Source organism: Desmodus rotundus, chromosome 7 (genome assembly GCF_022682495.2).
Source record: "Desmodus rotundus isolate HL8 chromosome 7, HLdesRot8A.1, whole genome shotgun sequence".
In the NCBI taxonomy this organism is placed as follows: domain Eukaryota; kingdom Metazoa; phylum Chordata; class Mammalia; order Chiroptera; family Phyllostomidae; genus Desmodus; species Desmodus rotundus.
In genome coordinates this window covers 31,349,638-31,369,754 of record NC_071393.1, presented here as the reverse complement: position 1 = coordinate 31,369,754, position 20,117 = coordinate 31,349,638, and the positions used below count along the sequence as shown (strand labels likewise).

General features: G+C 41.9%; 1 protein-coding gene across 1 annotated transcript in view; it reads left to right on the top strand.

The window, feature by feature from the left end:
• The window catches only part of CRTAM (cytotoxic and regulatory T cell molecule), a 46,428-nt gene that overhangs the window by 17,264 nt on the left and 9,047 nt on the right, over positions 1-20,117 (top strand). Inside the window, exons 7-12 of the mRNA XM_053928195.2 lie at positions 7,300-7,545; positions 9,749-9,901; positions 11,583-11,726; positions 12,713-12,874; positions 16,298-16,378; positions 19,259-19,342. Coding sequence (XP_053784170.1) covers positions 7,300-7,545; positions 9,749-9,901; positions 11,583-11,726; positions 12,713-12,874; positions 16,298-16,378; positions 19,259-19,342 — 870 coding nt within the window. The remainder of the gene's footprint in view (positions 1-7,299; positions 7,546-9,748; positions 9,902-11,582; positions 11,727-12,712; positions 12,875-16,297; positions 16,379-19,258; positions 19,343-20,117) is intronic.

The following is a 20,117-nucleotide window of genomic DNA, read 5'->3' as shown; positions in this document are numbered from 1 at the left end:
TCTCTCTCTCAACAACAACAACGAGAGGAGGGGAAAAGAGAGAGATCTCTCTCAACAACAACAACGGAGGAGGAGGAAAAGAGAGAGATCACCTTCTCTTTTGCCTGCACACTTTATAGGCATAAGAAAATGATTCCAGTTATTAGCTCACTTTAGGCCAAAAATAAGAAGGCTAATAATACATTAACTTTTCCATTATCAATCAGAAAATTGCTGGTCAGCTACTTGAATGATATATTGTTCAGCACATTAAATCCTTGAACTCAGCAAAAATGTATAAATAATTTCACTCCTGAAATTACGGTTTAAGAGAGACACATGGCAAGGTAAATGGGAGATGAGGATAATCAATTTAGATTGGTCTAAATGGAAGAACAATGGATTATAATTTTTTCCTTTATCTAATATACTAATTCAGTGTCCATGGCACCCACTTAGATACTCATTTGATACCCAGTTTGGTATTGAAGTAGCAATGAGTAACCGAACTACAACCTCTCAGCCTTTGGCTCGTGCTAGTGGCTAACCATCTGTTCTGCACACATCACCTTGGGAGAGAGCCAGTGGACATTTACCAACTGATAGCACTACAACGGAGTCATTCTCCTTTTACCTGTGCGCCAGAGGCCCGGGTTTTCCTGTTTGAAGCTCATGCCAACTCTATATAGCAGTCACTGCAGATTCCACAGGTTTATTATTAATCTCCTAAACATTCCTTACTGCCAACATATTGAGATCTCAATAGTGCTTGCAGGTGAAGCTCCTTCTTAACACTGGCTTTCTCCACAAAATAAAACAAAAACAAATCATTGTTGTTGTTTGGTTGGCATTCCCTTAATAGTGTGTATGACAGGGCAAGCAACCTAAGGCCTGTGGGCTAAATCTAGTCACCCTCATTTGCTTCCCTATTACGTAGGGCTGTTTCCCCTAAGTTACTGTCTCATGAAAATACCTCACAAAAACAAGTTTTAAATAAAAATAGCAATAACCATGTTTTATGGTAAGCCTAAGGCAGGTTTTTTAGAGATGTAATCAAATATTATTTATAAAGGAAACAGAGGAATATATTTATTGTGTAATGTACAGCAGTGAGTACTTTTTGTTCATTACATTTAATTCTAGCAACAATCCTGAGGTAGGTATTAATATCTCTAATTTACATATGAGAAAATTGGGGGTTAAAGAAGCTAGATAACCTGCCCATATCTCCACAAATAGTAGATAACAATGTGAATATCAGCCTACAAAGCACATAGTAAAAGTATTTTCTCATGAATTTGTGTGTGTGTGTTGGGTTGTGACAGAAACCGTGTTTCTTAGTGTGGATCACAAGTCTGAAAGGCACTGATATACAAGACTTGGAAGATTCATTACTGACAAGTCCCAGTGTGAAAAGTGACCCTAAGGGTCAACCAGTGGGCACCCAGTCTCACTGACTCCCAAGCACAGGTTGCCCACTCTGACCAGATATTACCCAGGCCCATCAGAGCCCCAAATAAGAAAGGAGCTGACCATGTTGCTTCGTTGTTGGTTAAGAGCAAGCAAATCATCAATTTCAGCACCGCTATAAATCTCACCTGCTTTTAGCTAACTGGATTATGGAAAGATCACTCTACCTTCTTCTACTGTGCAACTTCTAAGGCTGCTAAAAATTTATAATCCAGAAAAGTCCCATAATCTTGCAGCCTACACTCTTTTCAAGGCTACCATTGACATAATAGCTACTAGGATGGCTAAAATATAGTAAGAATGAAAAGCTTTTTCAAAATTAATCCCGTTGACCTACACTGTGGATGACAAAAACCCACTAATTGCACTCTCTATTCTGGTTGTTTAGAGGGGGGTAGGATACAGGGAACAGGAAGAACAGTTGTAGATTGAGTAGGGTCCTGTCAATTCTTCATTTGGCCAGGAAGAAATCACATGTTTGTTGACACATATTTGAGACAATTTCTTTCAAGTTATACTAGAAATAATTTGATTTTGACAAATTAGATTCATATTCTTCTTTTAAAGATTTTATTTATTTATTTTTAGACAGAGGGGAAGGAAGGGAGAAAGAGAAGGAAAGAAATATCAATGTGTGGTTGCCTCTCACGCGCTCCCCACTGGGGACCCAGCCCACATCCTAGGCATGTGCCCTGACTGGGAATCAAACCGGCAACCGTTTGGTTCATAGGCCAGTGCTCAATCCACTGAGCCACACCAGCCAGGGCTGATTCATTTTCATATTTGTAATTTTCCATATTGATTCTATCTAGAAATAATAATTGTTCCTTTTTGTAATGTTCTAATGGAAGCACATTTTGCCTGCTACCTCATAACAGTCGTGTAAATAAGGCCCTGGTTCAAGAATTAACTAATTGTTAACTTAGAGAATTAACTTAGCTCTAATCTTCATTATTCAATATAATTACAAAGTTAGCATCTTATTACTGAATATATACATTATACAGTTACTCATCTTTAGCTATTAATTTAACTAATACTTAAAAATCTTACTTTGTAACCAAATAATTATAAAGTACTGTACTAAGTACTATAATAGAAATCTACTCAAAGCCTTTGGGGATCTGGAGGAGAGAGTGGGTCAGTCATTGTGCAGAGGATGAAGCCCAAAGACTCATTTGGGCAGGTTTGACAAAAGTTGGGTAATGTGAGTTGAGTCTTGAAGGGGATAAGCAAGGCATTCTGGGCCAAGAGAACAGCATGGACCAAAGCAAAGTATCTTCATTAGCCTGGAACTTTTTGGAAACAACAAATGGCCATTTGCATGGAACGTCTGAGTAGTAGAATCAGCAAATGATACTGGAGGAGAAGATAGTCTGAAATTTTGGTCTGATTCTTACAATCAATGGGAGCTTTCACAAATAGTCTAATAAAGGAACACACATGATCAAATTTTTGTTTTGAAAATCTAATTCTAGAAGCAGATGAGGATGATAAATTAGAGGGAGCAGAGACTAGAAGGAAGTTATCGCCATGGTCCAGGAAAGAAACAATGGAGGTCTCAACTAAGGCAGCAATAGTAAAAAAAAAAAAGAAAGAAATATACTGATTAAAGAGATGTCTTGGAGAGAGAGGGTGACTCTCAGATACTTGGTGTGCAGTAGCTGGTGATGACATTCATGAATATAAGGAAATGCTGGAATGAGGCAGGTGCTATATCTGTGTCAGGTGTGCATATAATGCAAAGAGCAGTAGAAAAAAATGAGTTCCAACTGGATGTAGCCAGTTTAGTGCAGGACGGACTCTGTTATGGAGCTTTTAAATTTATCATATGCAAATTTAAGCTACTAAGGTAAGAAAAAGAAAGAATACTTTTTTCAGTCTCCTGTGAGGACCTACAGTAGAGGTGGAGATTACACACTACAACTCCCCAAACCTTGGGAAAAACCAAGGAATCTTTAGCACTGGCTAGGTTTTATTTATGTGTAGGTGGCTGTGACGGCTGCTTGCCCTTTGGCCTGAGGATTGGTTGCGTGTGCTTTGGTGTGAAGCCACTCCACTATTAGGACAATTAGTTGATGGGGTCAGAGGTGGAGTGGTGAAGATCACAGGTTCCATATACACAAACCAGTCACAATCAATAGCCTTCACAGACTTGATGAGTGCCTCATCACACACGCCATGCATGGATGGATGAATCCAGTCATGGAGTAGCAACCAAGCCCAGAAATCAACAGTTCTCTCAGCGAACTGACCTACCAATGGTTAAGTGGTGACTCCAAGAGAGGCTACACAGTCACTCACTGCCGAGCTCTGCATGCTCAGCACTGGGAAGCCACACAGGTGGGAACGCTGAAGCTTAGCTAGGGAAAATGAAGAGGTAGGCATGGCACTCAGATCTACAAAAGAAAGGGTGAATAAAGGCATACATGTTTTTACATCCTGCAGGGAGGAAGTGGTGGGCAGAGAGGATGCCCCGCACCCCATCCCTCTGAAGAAGAAGGTGAAAATTTGACTCCAAACTTAGGTAAAAAACAGTTTAAAAGATGAGTGCCAATTTGGTTATCAGTGTCAGTGAGAGGACCATGAGGAACTTTTACTTAGAAGATGTGCCATCAAAACTTAGGTGTAGCTATTGTCTTCCACCCTTTAACATGGCCTAGACACACTGAACAATATTTTCAAGCACCTCAGCTGGAGCCTCAGCTGAAGGCATGTGGGTTGGTGCCTTCTCACTCAGGCTAGTCTTTCTTTTTACGTTGATTAACTATGTTTCAATCAAATATAGGGTCTACATGATAACTCTGAAGGATAAAGAGGCCTCTACAGCCAAAAGCAAGGCTTGGAGCAAAGTGGAAAGAAAACAACTAATTTTCTATGTCTCAAGCACAGCCCTTCCCCTCTAACTTCAAGCATCTTCAATGTGGTCAGTCTGGCCAGAACTTGATACTGAAATCTCAACAGCACCAGGAAACACTAATCTTAGGAGATACAATTACTAGCACATGCTAAAAAGCCATACCACATTTCATCACAATTTTTAAGACATTGGAAGAATTAGATGACACAATGTAATCCATAAGCATGCATACCAAGAAAAAGACAATGATATATACATCTTTAAAATGAGAGGCATTTATTCATAAACAGGCTGCAGATAAGCATTCTCACTCCCATCTCCTCAAATGCAGACTTCCTGTCTAGACAAGCATTTTACTAAAGGGAAGAACATTGGCAAAATTTCTAAATATCAACTTCTGACCCGAAGGATGAAATCGGGGCATGCTGATTAATTCTAGTCTTTTATTCAATCATTGATTCAATGTAGTAACTTCCCTCCTGACTCTCAGTGTTCTTATGAACAGCAGGCGAGCGAAGGTTTATAGTGCCATCATGAAAGCTGGCACCAAAGCATTGCCTTTCAAGTTCACACTGTGATAGTTTCTGTGAGGGATGAATTTTAGGGGAATATAAAACATACTCACTGCCCTCTAGAAACTCCAGTCTGTTGTGGGAAGCAAGCAAGAATCACAATGAAATGGTTGTGGAAATGATGGAAGTTAGTTCTAGATTCAAATTCTGGGCTCAGAAGATGTTTAACCTTAGAAAAACTTCTGTTCTCATTTCAAAGTCTCTCTACTACTATCCTTATTACTCCATTATGGGTTGATTTTATAGATTAGATATTTCTTTTTTTAATCACATTTTTTTATTGTTGTTCAAGTACAGTTGTCTCCATTTTGGCCCCACCACTCTCCCCTACCCCAGCCATCCCTACCTCCCACCCTCGATAGATTAGAATATTTCTAAATGACCCAACCTAAGCAGAATTCTGGCCTTAGGCCTCAATGCTTTTTTGAAAAAAACAAACTTTTCTTAAGCCTTTGTTGTTCATTATAGTATTGGTTGATGATAGGAGTATTTTTCCATTAGGACTTAAGCAAACTGTTTTCCCAGAAAAGTAAGAATGAATACAATACAATAATTCCAGGTTATTATTGCCAAAAGCTATATTGAAATTAATGACGTAGGAATGAAACAAACTAAAAGGACTGCACCAATTAATTTCCAGAGCTTTCCAAAGTACTTTTCCTAATACTTGAAATTCATCACAAATAACTCCCTTCTCATTTCTTTCTTTTTTAAGATGTAAAACAATGCAGTAAAACTCATATTTGTTGTTCACAATTTCTAACCCCACAGTATTCTTTTTTAAAATTACTTTATTGTTGTTCAATTATAGTTGTCTGCATTTTCCTCCCATCACTCCCCCCACCCCTGCCAAACCCACCTCCCTCCCTTGCTTCCACCCTCCCCCTTGGTTTTGTCCATGGGTCCTTCATAGTAGTTCCTGAAAACACTTCTCCCTTCTGTCCCCTTCCCCCTCCCCTCTGGCTATTGTTAGATTGTTCTTAATTTCAATGTCTCTGGTTATATTTTGTTAGCATTTTTCTTTTGTTGATTATGTTCCAGTTAAAGGTGAGATCATATGGTATTTGTCCCTCACCACCTGGTTTATTTCACTTAGCATAATGCTCTCCAGTTCCATCCATGCTGTCACAAAGGGTATGAGCTCCTTCTTTCTCTCTGCTCTGTAGAATTCTATTGCGTAAATGTACCATAGTTTTTTGATCCACTCATTTACTGATGAGCACTTAGGTTGCTTCCAGTACTTGGCTACTGTAAATTGTGGTGCTGTGAACATTGGGGTGCATAGGTTCTTTTGGATTGGTGTTTCAGGGCTTTTATGGTATAATCCCAGCAGTGGAATTGCTGGGTCAAAAGGCAGTTCCATTTTTAGTTTTCTGAGGAAATTCCATACTGTTTTCCACAGCGGCTGCACTAGTCTGCATTCCCACCAACAATGCACTAGGGTTCCCTTTTCTCTGCATCCTCTCCCATACTTGTTCGTTAATTTGTTTATGATGGCCATTCTGACCGGTGTGAGGTGGTATCTCATTGTGGTTTTAATTTGTAACCCCACAGTATTCTTATGTTTGAGGAAGTGTTCTGTACTTTCATTGATAAAAATTGTTATCCTCAGAAAATTATTTTTTTCATTTAAAACTTGAAGAAAGGACAAACAGCAATAAATGGGCCAATTTACTTTTCTCTCACTATCCTTTTAAGGAAAATGAACTTACAGCTACTTAAAATCAATTGTTTACTACTCTCTGGGGGTTGTGACTTGGGGAGACTAGACTCTCACCTTTGCCTGGAGAAAGTGCTCCTGTGGACTTCAAATTGGAAAAAGATCGGAGAACGCTCCCGCCCTCCCCCCCGCCCCCCATGGAAGCTCTTCTGCAGGTGGTGCTCAACTACTCCCACAAGGGGCAGCACTGTGATTCATAAGAGCCCAAGGGTTGTAACACTCTGCCTTAGACACCTAGACTCGCACTTGAAGGCACAAGTTGCTAGTTTTATAAACCGAGGCCAGAGGGCTCAGGTTCCTGGGGGGCTCATCACTTAGACAGTCCAACCAAGTTACAAGGGCATGGGCTTGGTAGCCCACAGATCTGGCTACAGATCCCAGCTCCAAGACCCGCGTGACCTTGAGCTTCTCATCCCTCATCTGTAGACTGTGCCAAATAATTCTGCCTTTATAGGGTCAGTCTGAGAGTTGTTAAATGGAGGTAACAGGACCTGACATGGTTCCTGGCATATGACAGAGCAAGTGCCCCAGAGATGTTCCACCTCCCCCTTCTATCACATAAAGACCCCACGCCTCGTGCAGAGGCCCCTCCGCTCCGCCCTCTAGGCTCCCACACTCCACACTCCATCCCCCGCGCGGCTTGGCGTCACCTCCTGTCTTGTTTTCATAAGAAATGCGCCATTAATGGTGGAATCAGTGACCGTGGCTAGGTGGAGAAAAGTTCCTGCCTCCGCTTGGGGGCGGTGGGCTGGAGCTCGCTGAGTGTGCTGCTCTCCCCACAGAGGCCCTTGTCTGGGAGCAGACAGAGACGGTGACGGCAGAGACGGTGACGGTGGAGGAAGGGCAGCCGGTGCCGCTGCACTGCGAGGGCGAGAGAGCCGGCACCGTTGCGCTGCAATGGCTGGCCCCGTCGGGGTTCACCATCTTTCTGAACGAGCTTCCTGGTAAGTGAGAGAGACGGACACTGCCACCAGAGCTCAGCCTGGGGGCTTTCCAGACAGACCGGTCGGGAGGACCCAAAGCCAGCGCGAGTCACCCAAACTGGGTTGGGGGTCGGCGCTCGGCCCCACCGACTGACGCACGGGACTCCCACCCGTTACTTCGCCGCAGCCACAGCAGATCTGAAACGGTCCTGTCCCCGTCCCGCCCCCACAGGTCACATTCTGAGTCTCGATGACCTTGAAGCGGCCAGTGGTGGCAGGTGGCCGCCGGACGGCCCTGTGCCCGCGCGCAGCCGTGCCCGTGCGGACCCACCCCCTCCTCGCACCTGCTGCTTCGTTTCCATCGGGGCAGTCCGCGCCGTCCACAGCCGCGCCGCAAAGCCCCCGTGGGCCTTAACTAAACCCACACCGCTGCACTCGCTGCTGTGGGAGGGAGGGCAGGGATTCCTCTCTTCACAAATGCGCCTTAAGTGGGCCCGAGACGCCTGAGATGGGAAGGGAGCCTTTTTCTTGGTTTTATTGAGATTTTACTGACTTATGACATTAGTTTAAGATGTACAACATACTGAGTTGATATATGTATATATTCAATATGACTACCACAATGTTTAGTTAACACCCATTACCTCACATAGCTACATTTTTTTTTTCTTGCAGGGTTCTTAAAAGTCTATTTAATTAATCTCTTTGAAAAGGATTTTATTACACCCTCTCCATAACGAGATCATTTTATATCTTTTTAAAAATTATTTTATTGTTCAAGTACATATTATTTTATATCTTGATTTAGTATGTCCAACTGCCACATACTTGGAAAGTCTTCAAAACAGCAAATTTAATTCTGCTTTTGAAAAGCAGAGCCTCTAAAAAATGTAATATGCTTTGAAAACGTTATTAATATTGACATGTTAGATGTAAAATAACTAAATTAATGATCTCAAGCTAAATTAACTATTAATACTAGGTTCCAATAAAGTACAATCGTTACTAAGTGTAAAAAGTTCAGACCTAAAAACTTAAAGGAGAGATAATCCTGTTATATAATGATTTCTGTTTTGTTTTGTTTTGTTTTGGGTTTTTTAAAGCTTGAAGGAGATGGACATTGTCAAATGTCTACAGCCGAAGGCCTTGACCTAGCGCAGGGGTTCCAGGCAAGGGTAATTTTTGCCCTCCAGGGAGCATTTGGCAATGCCTGGAGGCAGCTCTGTTGCTGTCGCTGGAGAAAGGTGGGGGGAAGCGGAGGGTTCCAGCACCTAGCGAGTAGAGAGTCCAGGAAGCCTGTTAAACATCTTACAGTGCACAGAATGGTGCCCCCAACAAGGAAGTGCGGAGTCAGATGTCAGTGGTGCCAAGGCTGAGGATTCTGGAATTGTAGTTCATGTAACATCAGGACACACAACCATGGTTCCGGAAGAGGAACGGCCTTCCTTGACCAGCCATTCAAGGTTCAACCATTTTAGGCTTGTTTATATTATAAATCTTAACAGAAAAGAAAAAAAGGAAGGAATAGAGGGAGGAAAGGAGGGAGGCAGGAAAGAGTGAGAGGGGAAGGGAGACAAATCTGCTCATTTCAGGAGCCTCTGTTAGCTAAGGGGCCTTTGACTTGAGATGAACTTCCCGGGTCAATAGAGAATCAAGAGGTACACGTGCTATTGGCCAGAACTCTCCAGAGCTTGCCTCTTTTATCCCCCATTGGCTAACACCTGGAAGGACTAAGTCATAATCTTTGGAGAACTTCAAATAACAATGAACTTTTAAAAATTAGAAATAAAAAGCACACAGTGGGAGCAATGAATATCAATGCATTTATAGTCCATTCTTTACATTCATTCTGACAAGATAAAATCAAATGAATCAGATTTCAAAAAAGTGAATCATAGAGGGGCACTTTTCATAATGTAAAATAAATTCTTTAAAATTCTTCCGCAACCTGATCCCTCCACCAGCAGTGTCCTTAATTTCCTACAAACACAAATGAAGCAAATTGTTTATTTCACAGATACCAGTATCAAAATATTGCATTTCCTAAACAAGCTTCTAGCTTGTTCAGGAACTGGGATTAGTAAGTGAACTCAGTCAAAGGTGTGCTATGTGTTCCTTTAACATGTGAAATTCAAGAGCTGTTCCTGAAAGTAGCCAATCCACTGAGAGTCTGCACTCATCTGATACCTTTTCTCATAACAATTCTTCCTTCCACTCCGTACAGCTTTGAAAAACACCAAGTACCAGCTTCTTCATCACTCCCCCAGCCAGCTCTCTATCAGCGTGCGGAATGCGACCCCACAAGATGAAGGCGTGTACAAGTGTTTACAGTACAGCGACTCCGTGAGAACAAAGGAAGTGAAAGTGACTGTGCTGGGTAAGGGCCTCAAAGCCAGTACACCCGGAACCTGAGATATCATTTTCAACTTAACATTGTAGTGTAAAAATGCGACCACCAGCAAGTTGTTGCCTGGGCACCCCTGCCATCTTTCATTGAAAGGAGACAGAAAGGAGCATACTGAGTTGCAGCCCCTAGATTAAAATGTGAATTCGTGAAATTCATCTTTGGCATCAAGTAAATTTTTTCTTTGAGGAACTGAGAAAAGAGAATTACTATTTGATGACCTGGGACTATGTGGCAGGCACTGCAGGAGGCTCTAGAGAATCGAGGTGACCGAGGAGCAATCTCTGCCCACACAGAGGTCGCACATTAAGGGTAGGAAGGCAAAACGTGTGTGTGAATGAAGTAAACATTAGGACAGCATATCCTAAGACGGATGAATTCAGATGTAAGTGCACTAGACAATCAGCTCACATCCTCTGCCAAAGCAATTTCCTCTCCTCTGGTGGGGATGGGGGTGGGGCGGGAGACACAGGGAGGAAGTGGCAGCCTCCTGATTGACTGGGTCTTGCTCAATTCTGTAGATATGGTCAGTTTTCTTCAGCTCAAGTCTTACTATCTTTACATTTTTGCTTTTTTTTGTGGCAGAAGAGCTCAATTAAAAATATAATTCCACAAATCACTCACATGAATTCTTTAAATTTCTCCTATTGTAGTACAGTGTGGTGCCTTCCACAAAGTAATGGCATGGTGACAAAGTGTCAGGAAAGGAGTGGGTCCTGGGGGTGGTTGAGAACCAACATCACTGAGCTCAGGGGCTGTCTTTCCCCAACCTTCTGGCCACCCCATGAGCACTCGGGCGCAGGCTGGCTGCACACCCTTCTCGGCAGTCACAGCACCCATGCACGTGCCCACCTCTGTCACTGCACTTCACACATGAGCTTTTAATGAACAGTTTAGGGGCCAAGTCTATCACCAGACTGTTAGTTCCTTCAAGGGCCTTTTCTTTTCCTTATCTGTATTGCCAGCATTTCATACATCCAGTGCATACTTGGAGCTGGCTTTACAATGTCTCCATGGCAGGTGGATGAGCACATAAATGTGGAAGAGTGCAGGTCTGGACCACAGAGTGAAGGAGAGTGGGGAAGAACAGGAAGTCTAAGTAAAAAGTATTCCCAACACAGGAGTAGGAAGAAAAGGGATCAACGATCCCTTTATAGCACAGATGCTTCTTTGATGTTAGGAGAAGACAGAAGTAACTTCCCTCGAAGTGAGTCATAGACTCAGGAAAGTTTAGAGCTGATAAACTCATAAGACAATTTCTTTGTGTCACAGACAAGGAAGTGATAAACCAAGAAATCAGGGGATAACCCAAGTTCTTACAATTGGTTGGTGACAAAGGTACAGCTAGAATTCAGGTCCCTATTCCTCACCTAGTGTTCAACCAATAAAATACAATGATATAGCAAATGTAAAAAGTGCTTTTGTAACAGTCACTTTGGGAATTTTCAGTGACTAATCACGCACTAGGTAACAAACATTCTCACCATAGCATATGTGGCTTTACAGGTATATAAGGGCCCTTCAACTATGTTCTGGGAAAGTCAAGGAAAATATGCAGTAATTTAGACCATTCCTTACAGATTATTAGGCTCTGTGCTTTGCTGGGAAATGTAGACCAGCTGAGTAAGCACAAAAAATCCGTTTTTTTTTCTAGCAACTCCTTTCAAGTCAACCCTGGAAGCATCAGTCATGAGAATGCAAAACGGAGAAGAACATGTTATACTTAACTGCTCCACCACAAGAAGCAAGCCCCCTCCACAGATAACCTGGCTGTTAGGGAGTGGCGTAGAGCTCTATGGTAAGTGGAGAAAGGGTTCCCTCGTCCTCCGTTTTCCTTCCTCAATATCCAGGGGATTGTTCAATGTTCTGGCGCCCTCTAGTGGCAGTAGATGCCAGACAGTGCCATTCAATAATTCATCAGTTCTTTTCAAGACAAATTATCCTTATAGCCAATCAATATTATATTTCAATCTTGAAAGGCTAATCGCAAACAACATGATTACATGTTTTGCTTAAAACAGAGTAGAATCCAAAATGTAATATTTATTTTAGCACCTTAAAGTCTGACAAAATTTTATTAAATAAAAGATAAAATAGAGCTATTACCTCTGAGCATAAACTTTTTAGTAGGCTTAAAATTGAAAATACATTTAACATAACACATGATCTTTCTTATATAGTGCAGTGCCATGTCTTACCCTCATGACAAATACAGATATTATGGTAACAAAGAATCTAAATATTTTGATTGAAGCAGATAACTAACTTGTCATGCTTGGAAACTATAATTTGTTCATATTTCAACAAACATTACATTTGATTTTACATAATCATTGGTCCTTAGAGTCAGAGGGAGCCCTTTACTGTTGAGGAAACCAAGGGTCAAATGGAATTTAGACAGAAAACACCTAAAACCCACATCTGGTTCTCATCCAGGGCCAAGTCTACAGCATTAAAGATCTCCCTTTAATTTGCCTTATTTATTAAAGCAGATTTATCTGTGTCGGTATTTCACAACAATGTCAGGCTGTCCTTCTGGCATACTGTTACAAGCTTTGGATTGTCTCAGTCGTGGAGGGCTCATAGAAACCCATCCAGGCTGTTCACCCGCTTCCCTTTGTGACAAGGGCCATGTATGTACCACACAGCTGTCTGTGGTCAGGATGAGGTTAGAAGGTGAGCAGGTCTGTCAAGATGTCAAGACCCTTGGTTTTTGAAGAACCAAACCCATCCAATAGCATCAGAGAGCCACAACCTCATCCACCACCTTAAATTGCCCCACAGGTGAAACCTCTCATCAGTTTGACACTGACGGGAAGAAGTGTAACAGCAGCAGCACACTCAGAGTCCACGCACACGGCAAAGACTCCACAGTGGACTGCATCGTCCGACACCCAGGCCTCCAAGGACGGAGACTGGTAGCATCTTCCCGGTTTGAAGATTTGGGTAAGAAGAACTAGTGACATCTGTGCTCATTTTTAACTTATCTCAGTATTATACTATCACACAAAATTAAATGGAGGGGGAAACGTCTTCCAGAGTGAAATTACTGTCAGCAGAGCTCTCCTTAATAGCAGATTCTTTCAATGATTGACATTTCTCCAGCTGGGCAACAGGGTTACAACTGTTTCAACACTCAGAAGAAGCCCAGCTGCGCAGGGAGCCTAGCTCAGCGCCATGTGCAGACAGTGTCACGCTTGCTTTTTGAGTGACAGCTAGTGAAACTTGACCCCACGTCGTTTTATTGCAATCTTGTTTTTGGAGAGATCATGTGAAGCATATGATCTTTATATCTGATGAAAAAGAGGGTAATATTAACTAAACTTGTCTAGATAATTTTATGTTAACAGAAAGCACTCACTCTGTGACATTAGGTCATGAGTATTCTTCAGATATATCTTGTTAAAACTGTTCTGAAGATTTTACAATAGTTTAACTATGTTAATATTCTGAGCAAAACACAAAATAATAAAAATGAACAAAACATCAAATATTAAATGTGAAGTTGCTTCCATTTTCAGAATCCCCATTCTCTGATTCCTTCACCATAAGTGAAAGAAATAATTTTTAAACTACATAAAACCTTTTGAGCCAAGAAGCCTCCTATACTTCTTGCTTCTTAAGTAGCATGACCCCCACATCTGTCATTAACTCCCAAAGTGCAGGACTCCCTCATGCTAGTGAAGGAGGAGCCTGCTGGATGGTGACACCTTTGCTGGAAGAGCTGTCTATCAAATGGAGTAACTGATCACGAAAGGCATCTGTTCCCATGAACTTCGCTGTGGGCCACTGCCTGGGCTGCCGGGGCTGCTGCTGCTCTGGTCGATAGTCCCCTCTCTCCACCACAGGCTTTCCTGCTCTGGTTCTACAGCGTCTGGCACAGATAACACTACTTTTTATTACAAAATCATTTATTACAAAATCATAAGCATGCAATTCTGTAACATAGCAATATCACATTCAAGCACACCATGTGACATTTTAGGTGAAGTGTTCAAATTAAAACTATAGATTATTATATTCATATTATTTCCCTACCAACCACACTCAAGCAGGTGTTACTTCTGCCGGACCCTGTATAATCCCTCGTCTCTACCATGTGCTTTCCAAGGCTCACCTTCTCCCCAGACCAAAGTGGTTCCTGGGGCAGCTGCAGTTAGAAGCTCACAGACGTAGAGCTAGGTCCAGGCTGTGACCTGACGCAAACTTTCCTGCCTTGTTAGGATTCAGGCCTCCCAGCCTCACCCCCACCAGAGGAAGGGCTCATGGGGGGGCACGCAGGGGACACGGCAGGATCACCAAGGAGAAAATGAGACTTTCCTTATCTGGTGCTTCTGAAGGACATTCCGGTTCTTAAACAAGAGAGCCACTAACATTGGTACCACACCTGGGAGGTCTGGAAGGAGACTTGATGTGCGGTCTGCAAAGCCATTTCTTTCATCGTTTTTGCATTCCAAACCAGGAGTCTTTTGTTTTTACTTGTTTTTATTGTTGTTCAAGTACAGTTGTCTCCATTTCCCCCCCACTACTCTCCCCCACCCCAGCCATCCCCACTTCCTACCCTTGATCCTACCCCCCTTTGGTTTGGTCCATATGTCCTTTATAGATGTCCCTGAAAACCCTCCCCCCTTTTTCCCCCATTATTCCCTCCCACCTCCCCGCTGCTTACTGTCAGTTTGTTCCTAATTTCAATGTCTCTGGTTCTATTTTGCTCCCTTGTCCAAACCAGTAGTCTTGATTTCCTATTACTTATTAGAAGAAGGAATACAAGCAAAAAGTCGAGCAACTGTGGAACTAAATTTTTAATATTATTTAATATTTATAACATTAATAAATATTTAATACTAATTTTAAATAATCATTGTAGCTAGTGGACACTAAATTGGATGGCAGAGGGCTGTAACATTTTGACCAACTAGAAAGATAAATAAATCCTAATGCTCCAGTATCCACCTAGTCAAAACAACAGTCTAAATGAATCCATCAAGCAGTTTGTCAATGTAGAGGATAAATCAGAGTAAATACAAACTCTAGTTTATACACACACACACACACACATATACATACACACACACTTTTGTATAAAACATATTAAAATGTATAGTATAACAAAACATTATAAAATGTATATGTATGTATATATGGTTTACATATATATACATTATATATGTTGTTGGATATATAATGTAATTATATATATAACTTGTACATAAATATGTAATTATCTAAATTTACATAGTATACATTATTCTAGAAGATCTTTCTATGTGTCCCCAATATTTGTCATATTATGCTCTTCTTGTCATTTGCTTTTAGCACTAGTACTTCTCTGTGACTCACTTTCGCGCATGTTCCTCTTTTTATTTCTGGTAACTCTCCTTTCTTCAGTCTTCTCTGGTGTCTTTGTGGCCGCAGAGTTCATGTTAGCCTTATAGCCTGTTTTACTATTTCTCTAATGTTTCCTTAGTGGTTCCTCTTCCTTTCTCAGAGCTCCTGCGTGCAATTCAGGCTTTTTCATATTTAAAAGAATTTAATGTTTGATTAAGACAATAAATTTAAAACCACAGAAATTCTTTGATTAAGGAAGAAGCTGAGAAGTACTCATTGATTTTATAAAGACATTACCCACTGTCACACATCAGTCTCAATATTTGCAAATTAGCAGGCACCTCTTTCATATGCTCCTTGGTTGCAAGCCTCTTCATACACAGACTGCTCACATCTGCGCTGAGCTGAACGTCTGGAAACATTTCCAAGTATGGTTGTCTGTCGCCCAATAACATTTAGTAAGCATGGTGCTTAGTAAATAGCCAAGCATTGTGCTAATTAAACATGTTGTATGAATGAACTCATTAATTTTCACAAAAAAACTCCAAGAGGTAAGTGCTGTTAGTATCTTCATATTACAGGCATTAAAAATAAATGAGCTTTGGCAAGATTAGGCATCCTGTTCAAACTCATCAGCAAGCAGGTAACAGCATTGGACTTCACCCCAGTCTAAGCCTGACTCCAAAGGCACCTGACAGCTAGAGTAGTTAGACATGTCAGTGGGTGACAGACAGACAGACAGATGGTTGGACAGGTCAAGGCAGTAGAGGCAGTGACTACCATTGGCTGGGGGCTGCGGGATGCGCCACTCCACAGAGGCCCCATGTGCTGTGCATTTAAGCCAGGAGGCTCTGCAGGTGGGCAGTCAGCGGGATACAGGCCCACAGAGCAGCCGAGCTCCAGAATTCATAGTTCAGAGGTCTCTGTAAAACATCCACAAGCGGGTAGCAGCCAAGTCCATTCTCCAACCTGTTGTACTGAGCACAATGTGGCCAGCGTTCTTCTCTGTAGTTGCAAAATTTTGTTTTTCTCCTTTCCTAGTTACTGCTCAAAAGACAGCTTCAGGTACCCTGGAGGACAGCTCTCCGCCCTCTCAAGACCCTTGGCAGTCCACTAGTACCGGTAAGTGTCGAAATCATTAAAACCTTAAAAAAATCATGTCTCTTTGGGAAGTCAGTTTTCCAGTTCTAAGTTTCAAGAACACTTTTAATTTGTGCCGAGACCATGCAGGACCCCCTCCAGGTTTGTGGTGAGCTAGAGAAGTGCCGTAGTTAACCATCCAGTGGGTTCACAAGTAACTAACACACCTCCCCCTCTCCCTGTTTCACACACACACACACACACACACACACACACACACAATGGTGGTGACATTGGCATTTCCACTGTGGTAAAGGGCAAGATAGAATTCACTGATGGGGAGACTTTTTTCTTTGTCCACCTAGAATAGACCAAACACAAAATAAAGACTTCGTGTCAACACAGAGCAAAGGAGCAGGACCTGGAGATTTGGTGTTTGTCATTGAATAACAAACTCAGCTTTGAAGTTTCATCAGTTACTTGGTTGTAAGAACTCAGATAGCTTTTGATGACAGCATTGAACTATAAATGCAGAAAAATTTAGAGAGCCTAGATTATAATCCCAGTTTTTTAGACAGCGAACCCAGTAGATGGTTAACTCTGGACAATGATCCTATATTTCATTTATATTTGTATTTCACCTAGCACAGTCCCGGGCACCAGCGGTACTCAGAAAATGCCATGTGGATGAATGTGCGGGCGGAGGCATGCAGGTGTCGGGGTGCTGGGAGTGGCACCCTCAGCCTCAGCCAGGAAGCCATGAACTCTTCACTGTCCCTGCTCTGTCTCAGACAGTGCCTCTGGGACGATTTGGTTTGGTGGAATAAGGGCTTTCATGCCATTGCCATGTTCATCGTTCTGAGTATCAGATCACATTTAACATTTTTTATCTTGAATTGTATTTAAAAGTAAATGTTTGGAGGTTTTAAAAACTGATAAATATAATATGTACAATATACTTTTTTCTGAAAGACAATGGAAGTTGAAAATACTGTGAGGTTAAACAGCCTCATTACTTGTTTTAATAATCCAACATTTTTACAAAATGTTTAACCCCTAGTTGTCTTTAAATTGGCTTATACCACTACTAAGCAATTCAATTATCTGCTCTGCTTTTTCATATATAACATAAGGTTTTTAAAATATGGTTTCTAAAATTCCTTTCAGCTTTTAACTTGAACAATTTTATTACTGTTAATAATGCCCATTTTCAGTAGAGGATGGCTGGTTTTGAGGCAGGAGACAGCATAGGAAGAACTCTGAGACTGCACTGCTGTTACTGGCCAGTGTCTAGCATCCTGGTTGCCAGGAAACACTTTAGCACTGAGATAGAATGAATAGTAAATCAAGGCAGGGAGGAGGAAGGAGACATGTCTCACGCTCTAACTCAGTAGTCCTGAGCCTGGTCTGATAACATTGCCAGGTGTTCCAACATCACAAGAAACACTGTTAGCAAGAAAGGAGGGAAGTCCTTGAGATTCTATGTGGCATTTCCACTATCTGGGAAACTGTGCTTTTTTTTTTTTTTTTTTTAACTATGGTACATTTACACAATGGAATTCTATGCAGCAGAGAGAAAGAAGGAGCTTATACCCTTTGTGACAGCATGGATGGAACTGGAAACTGTGCTTTCATCCCAGGGCCTGGAATGCAGGAGGGGGGTCCATGGTGCCCAAGGAAGTAGCCCATAAATAACTTCAGAAAGAGTCCCAATTTTAATTAACTGCTTCCTGTCACGTGTTTGTTTTATAAAAAGATGAACAAATGGAGTCAGGAGCAAGATAAGGACTCAAGCTAACAGACCCCCACACATACCTAAGTTTGGGTAGTCAGTCGCATCTCCCCGGGGAAAGCTGGCACCACATTTACCCATTAATCAATATGTAACTGTTTTCTCCTATCCAGCCAACTATGTAAGTCCTCAGAACAAAGGACTCCAGTGCTCACGCGCTCTCTCTCTCTCTCTCTCTCTCTCTCAGCGCTCTTGGCTCTCAGGCCACTGGGCCTCTGGCTACCCTGGTCTTCAGCTGCTCTTAACTTTCGCCACCCTGCATTGCCCTGAAACTTTGTCTTTCAACCCCCACTCTAGCTAGTCCTGTTTTCTTCCATGGGAACGGATCACTAATAAACTGATTGCACACTAACAGATTTGCTAACCTTTAATTCTTTACACGTGTTAGCTGGAAGAACCAGGTTTCTCCTGTCAGCAGTTTGATTGCTCTTGTGTATGGGCTAACTGCAACAGAAAAAAAATATGGAGGAAAAACAACAAAATCAGAAAAGATTTTTGTGATTTTTATAGTTTTTCTTACCTAACAAAAACATCTTAGTGTATCCCACTTCTGGGGCAGGGTGGGAGGGGGTAAGCATAGGTTTGAATGACAACTGAGCCTTCTTTTCAACATAAAAACCATCGCTTTGTGCATTTCAGGCTGTAGATTTTCCCTCCATAAAGCTCGGGATGTCATTCTTAACTGTTCAGTCGTTATCTTGAAGCCTCCTGAGGACCTTCTCACTAAGGCCTGATTCAGGAAGGAAGTATAAAATGATAGTTTTAATTTTGGGTTCTGAGTTTCTTGGCTCCGCCACTGATTTGCAGCAAGACTTTGACAATTTACTTAACTTCTCCAAAATTCTGCTTGCTCAGAGCTGAGGTGAGAAATAACATACACCAAATGCTCAGTTTAAGGCCGGAACAGAGTAAATATCCAATAAATGTTCACCTTAAAGAATAAGGCAGGTAAGCCAGACCATTTGCAACTAATTTTGGAAGAAGTCAGAAGTTCCAAAAGGACCTTGTGGTTTTCTAGTGAGGATCACTTAGTTTGGTTTCCAAGCCCCTTTGCTGCTTTGGATGATTCCGTGTGCACACACACGGTGCACACACAGTGGTGTGTAGATCATGTGTTTCTTTTACCTTAGTGGCGGTGATGGAAGATTTTAGGACATTGGAGACTGACAAGGAAGAGGAAGAACAAACCACTCAAGACCCTGACTTGACCACTGGTGAGTGTCCCCCACTGCATTTTAGAGTAAACACTTGACATTTTCACCTCTTATGAGTCCAATAGTGTTGTTCAGTCCTCATTTTTCTTGACCCTTCTGCTGGTTAATCACTCCCTTGTTCCATGACTCAGCTGCCCCCCTGGCTTCCGTGACACACTCTGCTGGTCCTATGACTTTTTGCTGACCCTTCTTTCTCTGTGTCCATGAGCAAACTTCCCTTCCTCCTCTCACCGCTAATATATACATGTGCTTCTAACTGGACTTCCCTGTCATTGGTCCTTTCCTGAATTCTTTTTAAAAAATATATTCTCTTGATTATGCTATTGCAGTTTTCCCACTTTTTCCCCTTTATTCCCCTCCACCTTGCAACCCCTCCCACCAGCATTCCCCCCCTCCTTAGTTCATGCCCATGGGTCGTACGTATAAGTTCTTTGGCTTCTCCATTTCCTATACTGTTCTTAACCTCTCCCTGTATGTTTTGTGCCTACCATTTATGCTTCTCATTCCCTGTACCTTTTCCCACATTCTCCCCCAACACCCTCCCCACTAATAACCCTCCATATGATCTCCATTTCTGTGATTCTGTTCTTGTTCTAGTTGTTTGCTTAATTTGTTTTTGTTTTCAGGTTTGGTTGTTGATAATCATGAGTTTGTTGTCATTTTACCATTCGTAGTTTTGATCATCTTCTTTTTCTTAGATAAGTCCCTTTAAAATTTCATATAATGAGGGTTTGGTGATGATGAACTCCTTTAACTTGACCTTATCTGAGAAGCA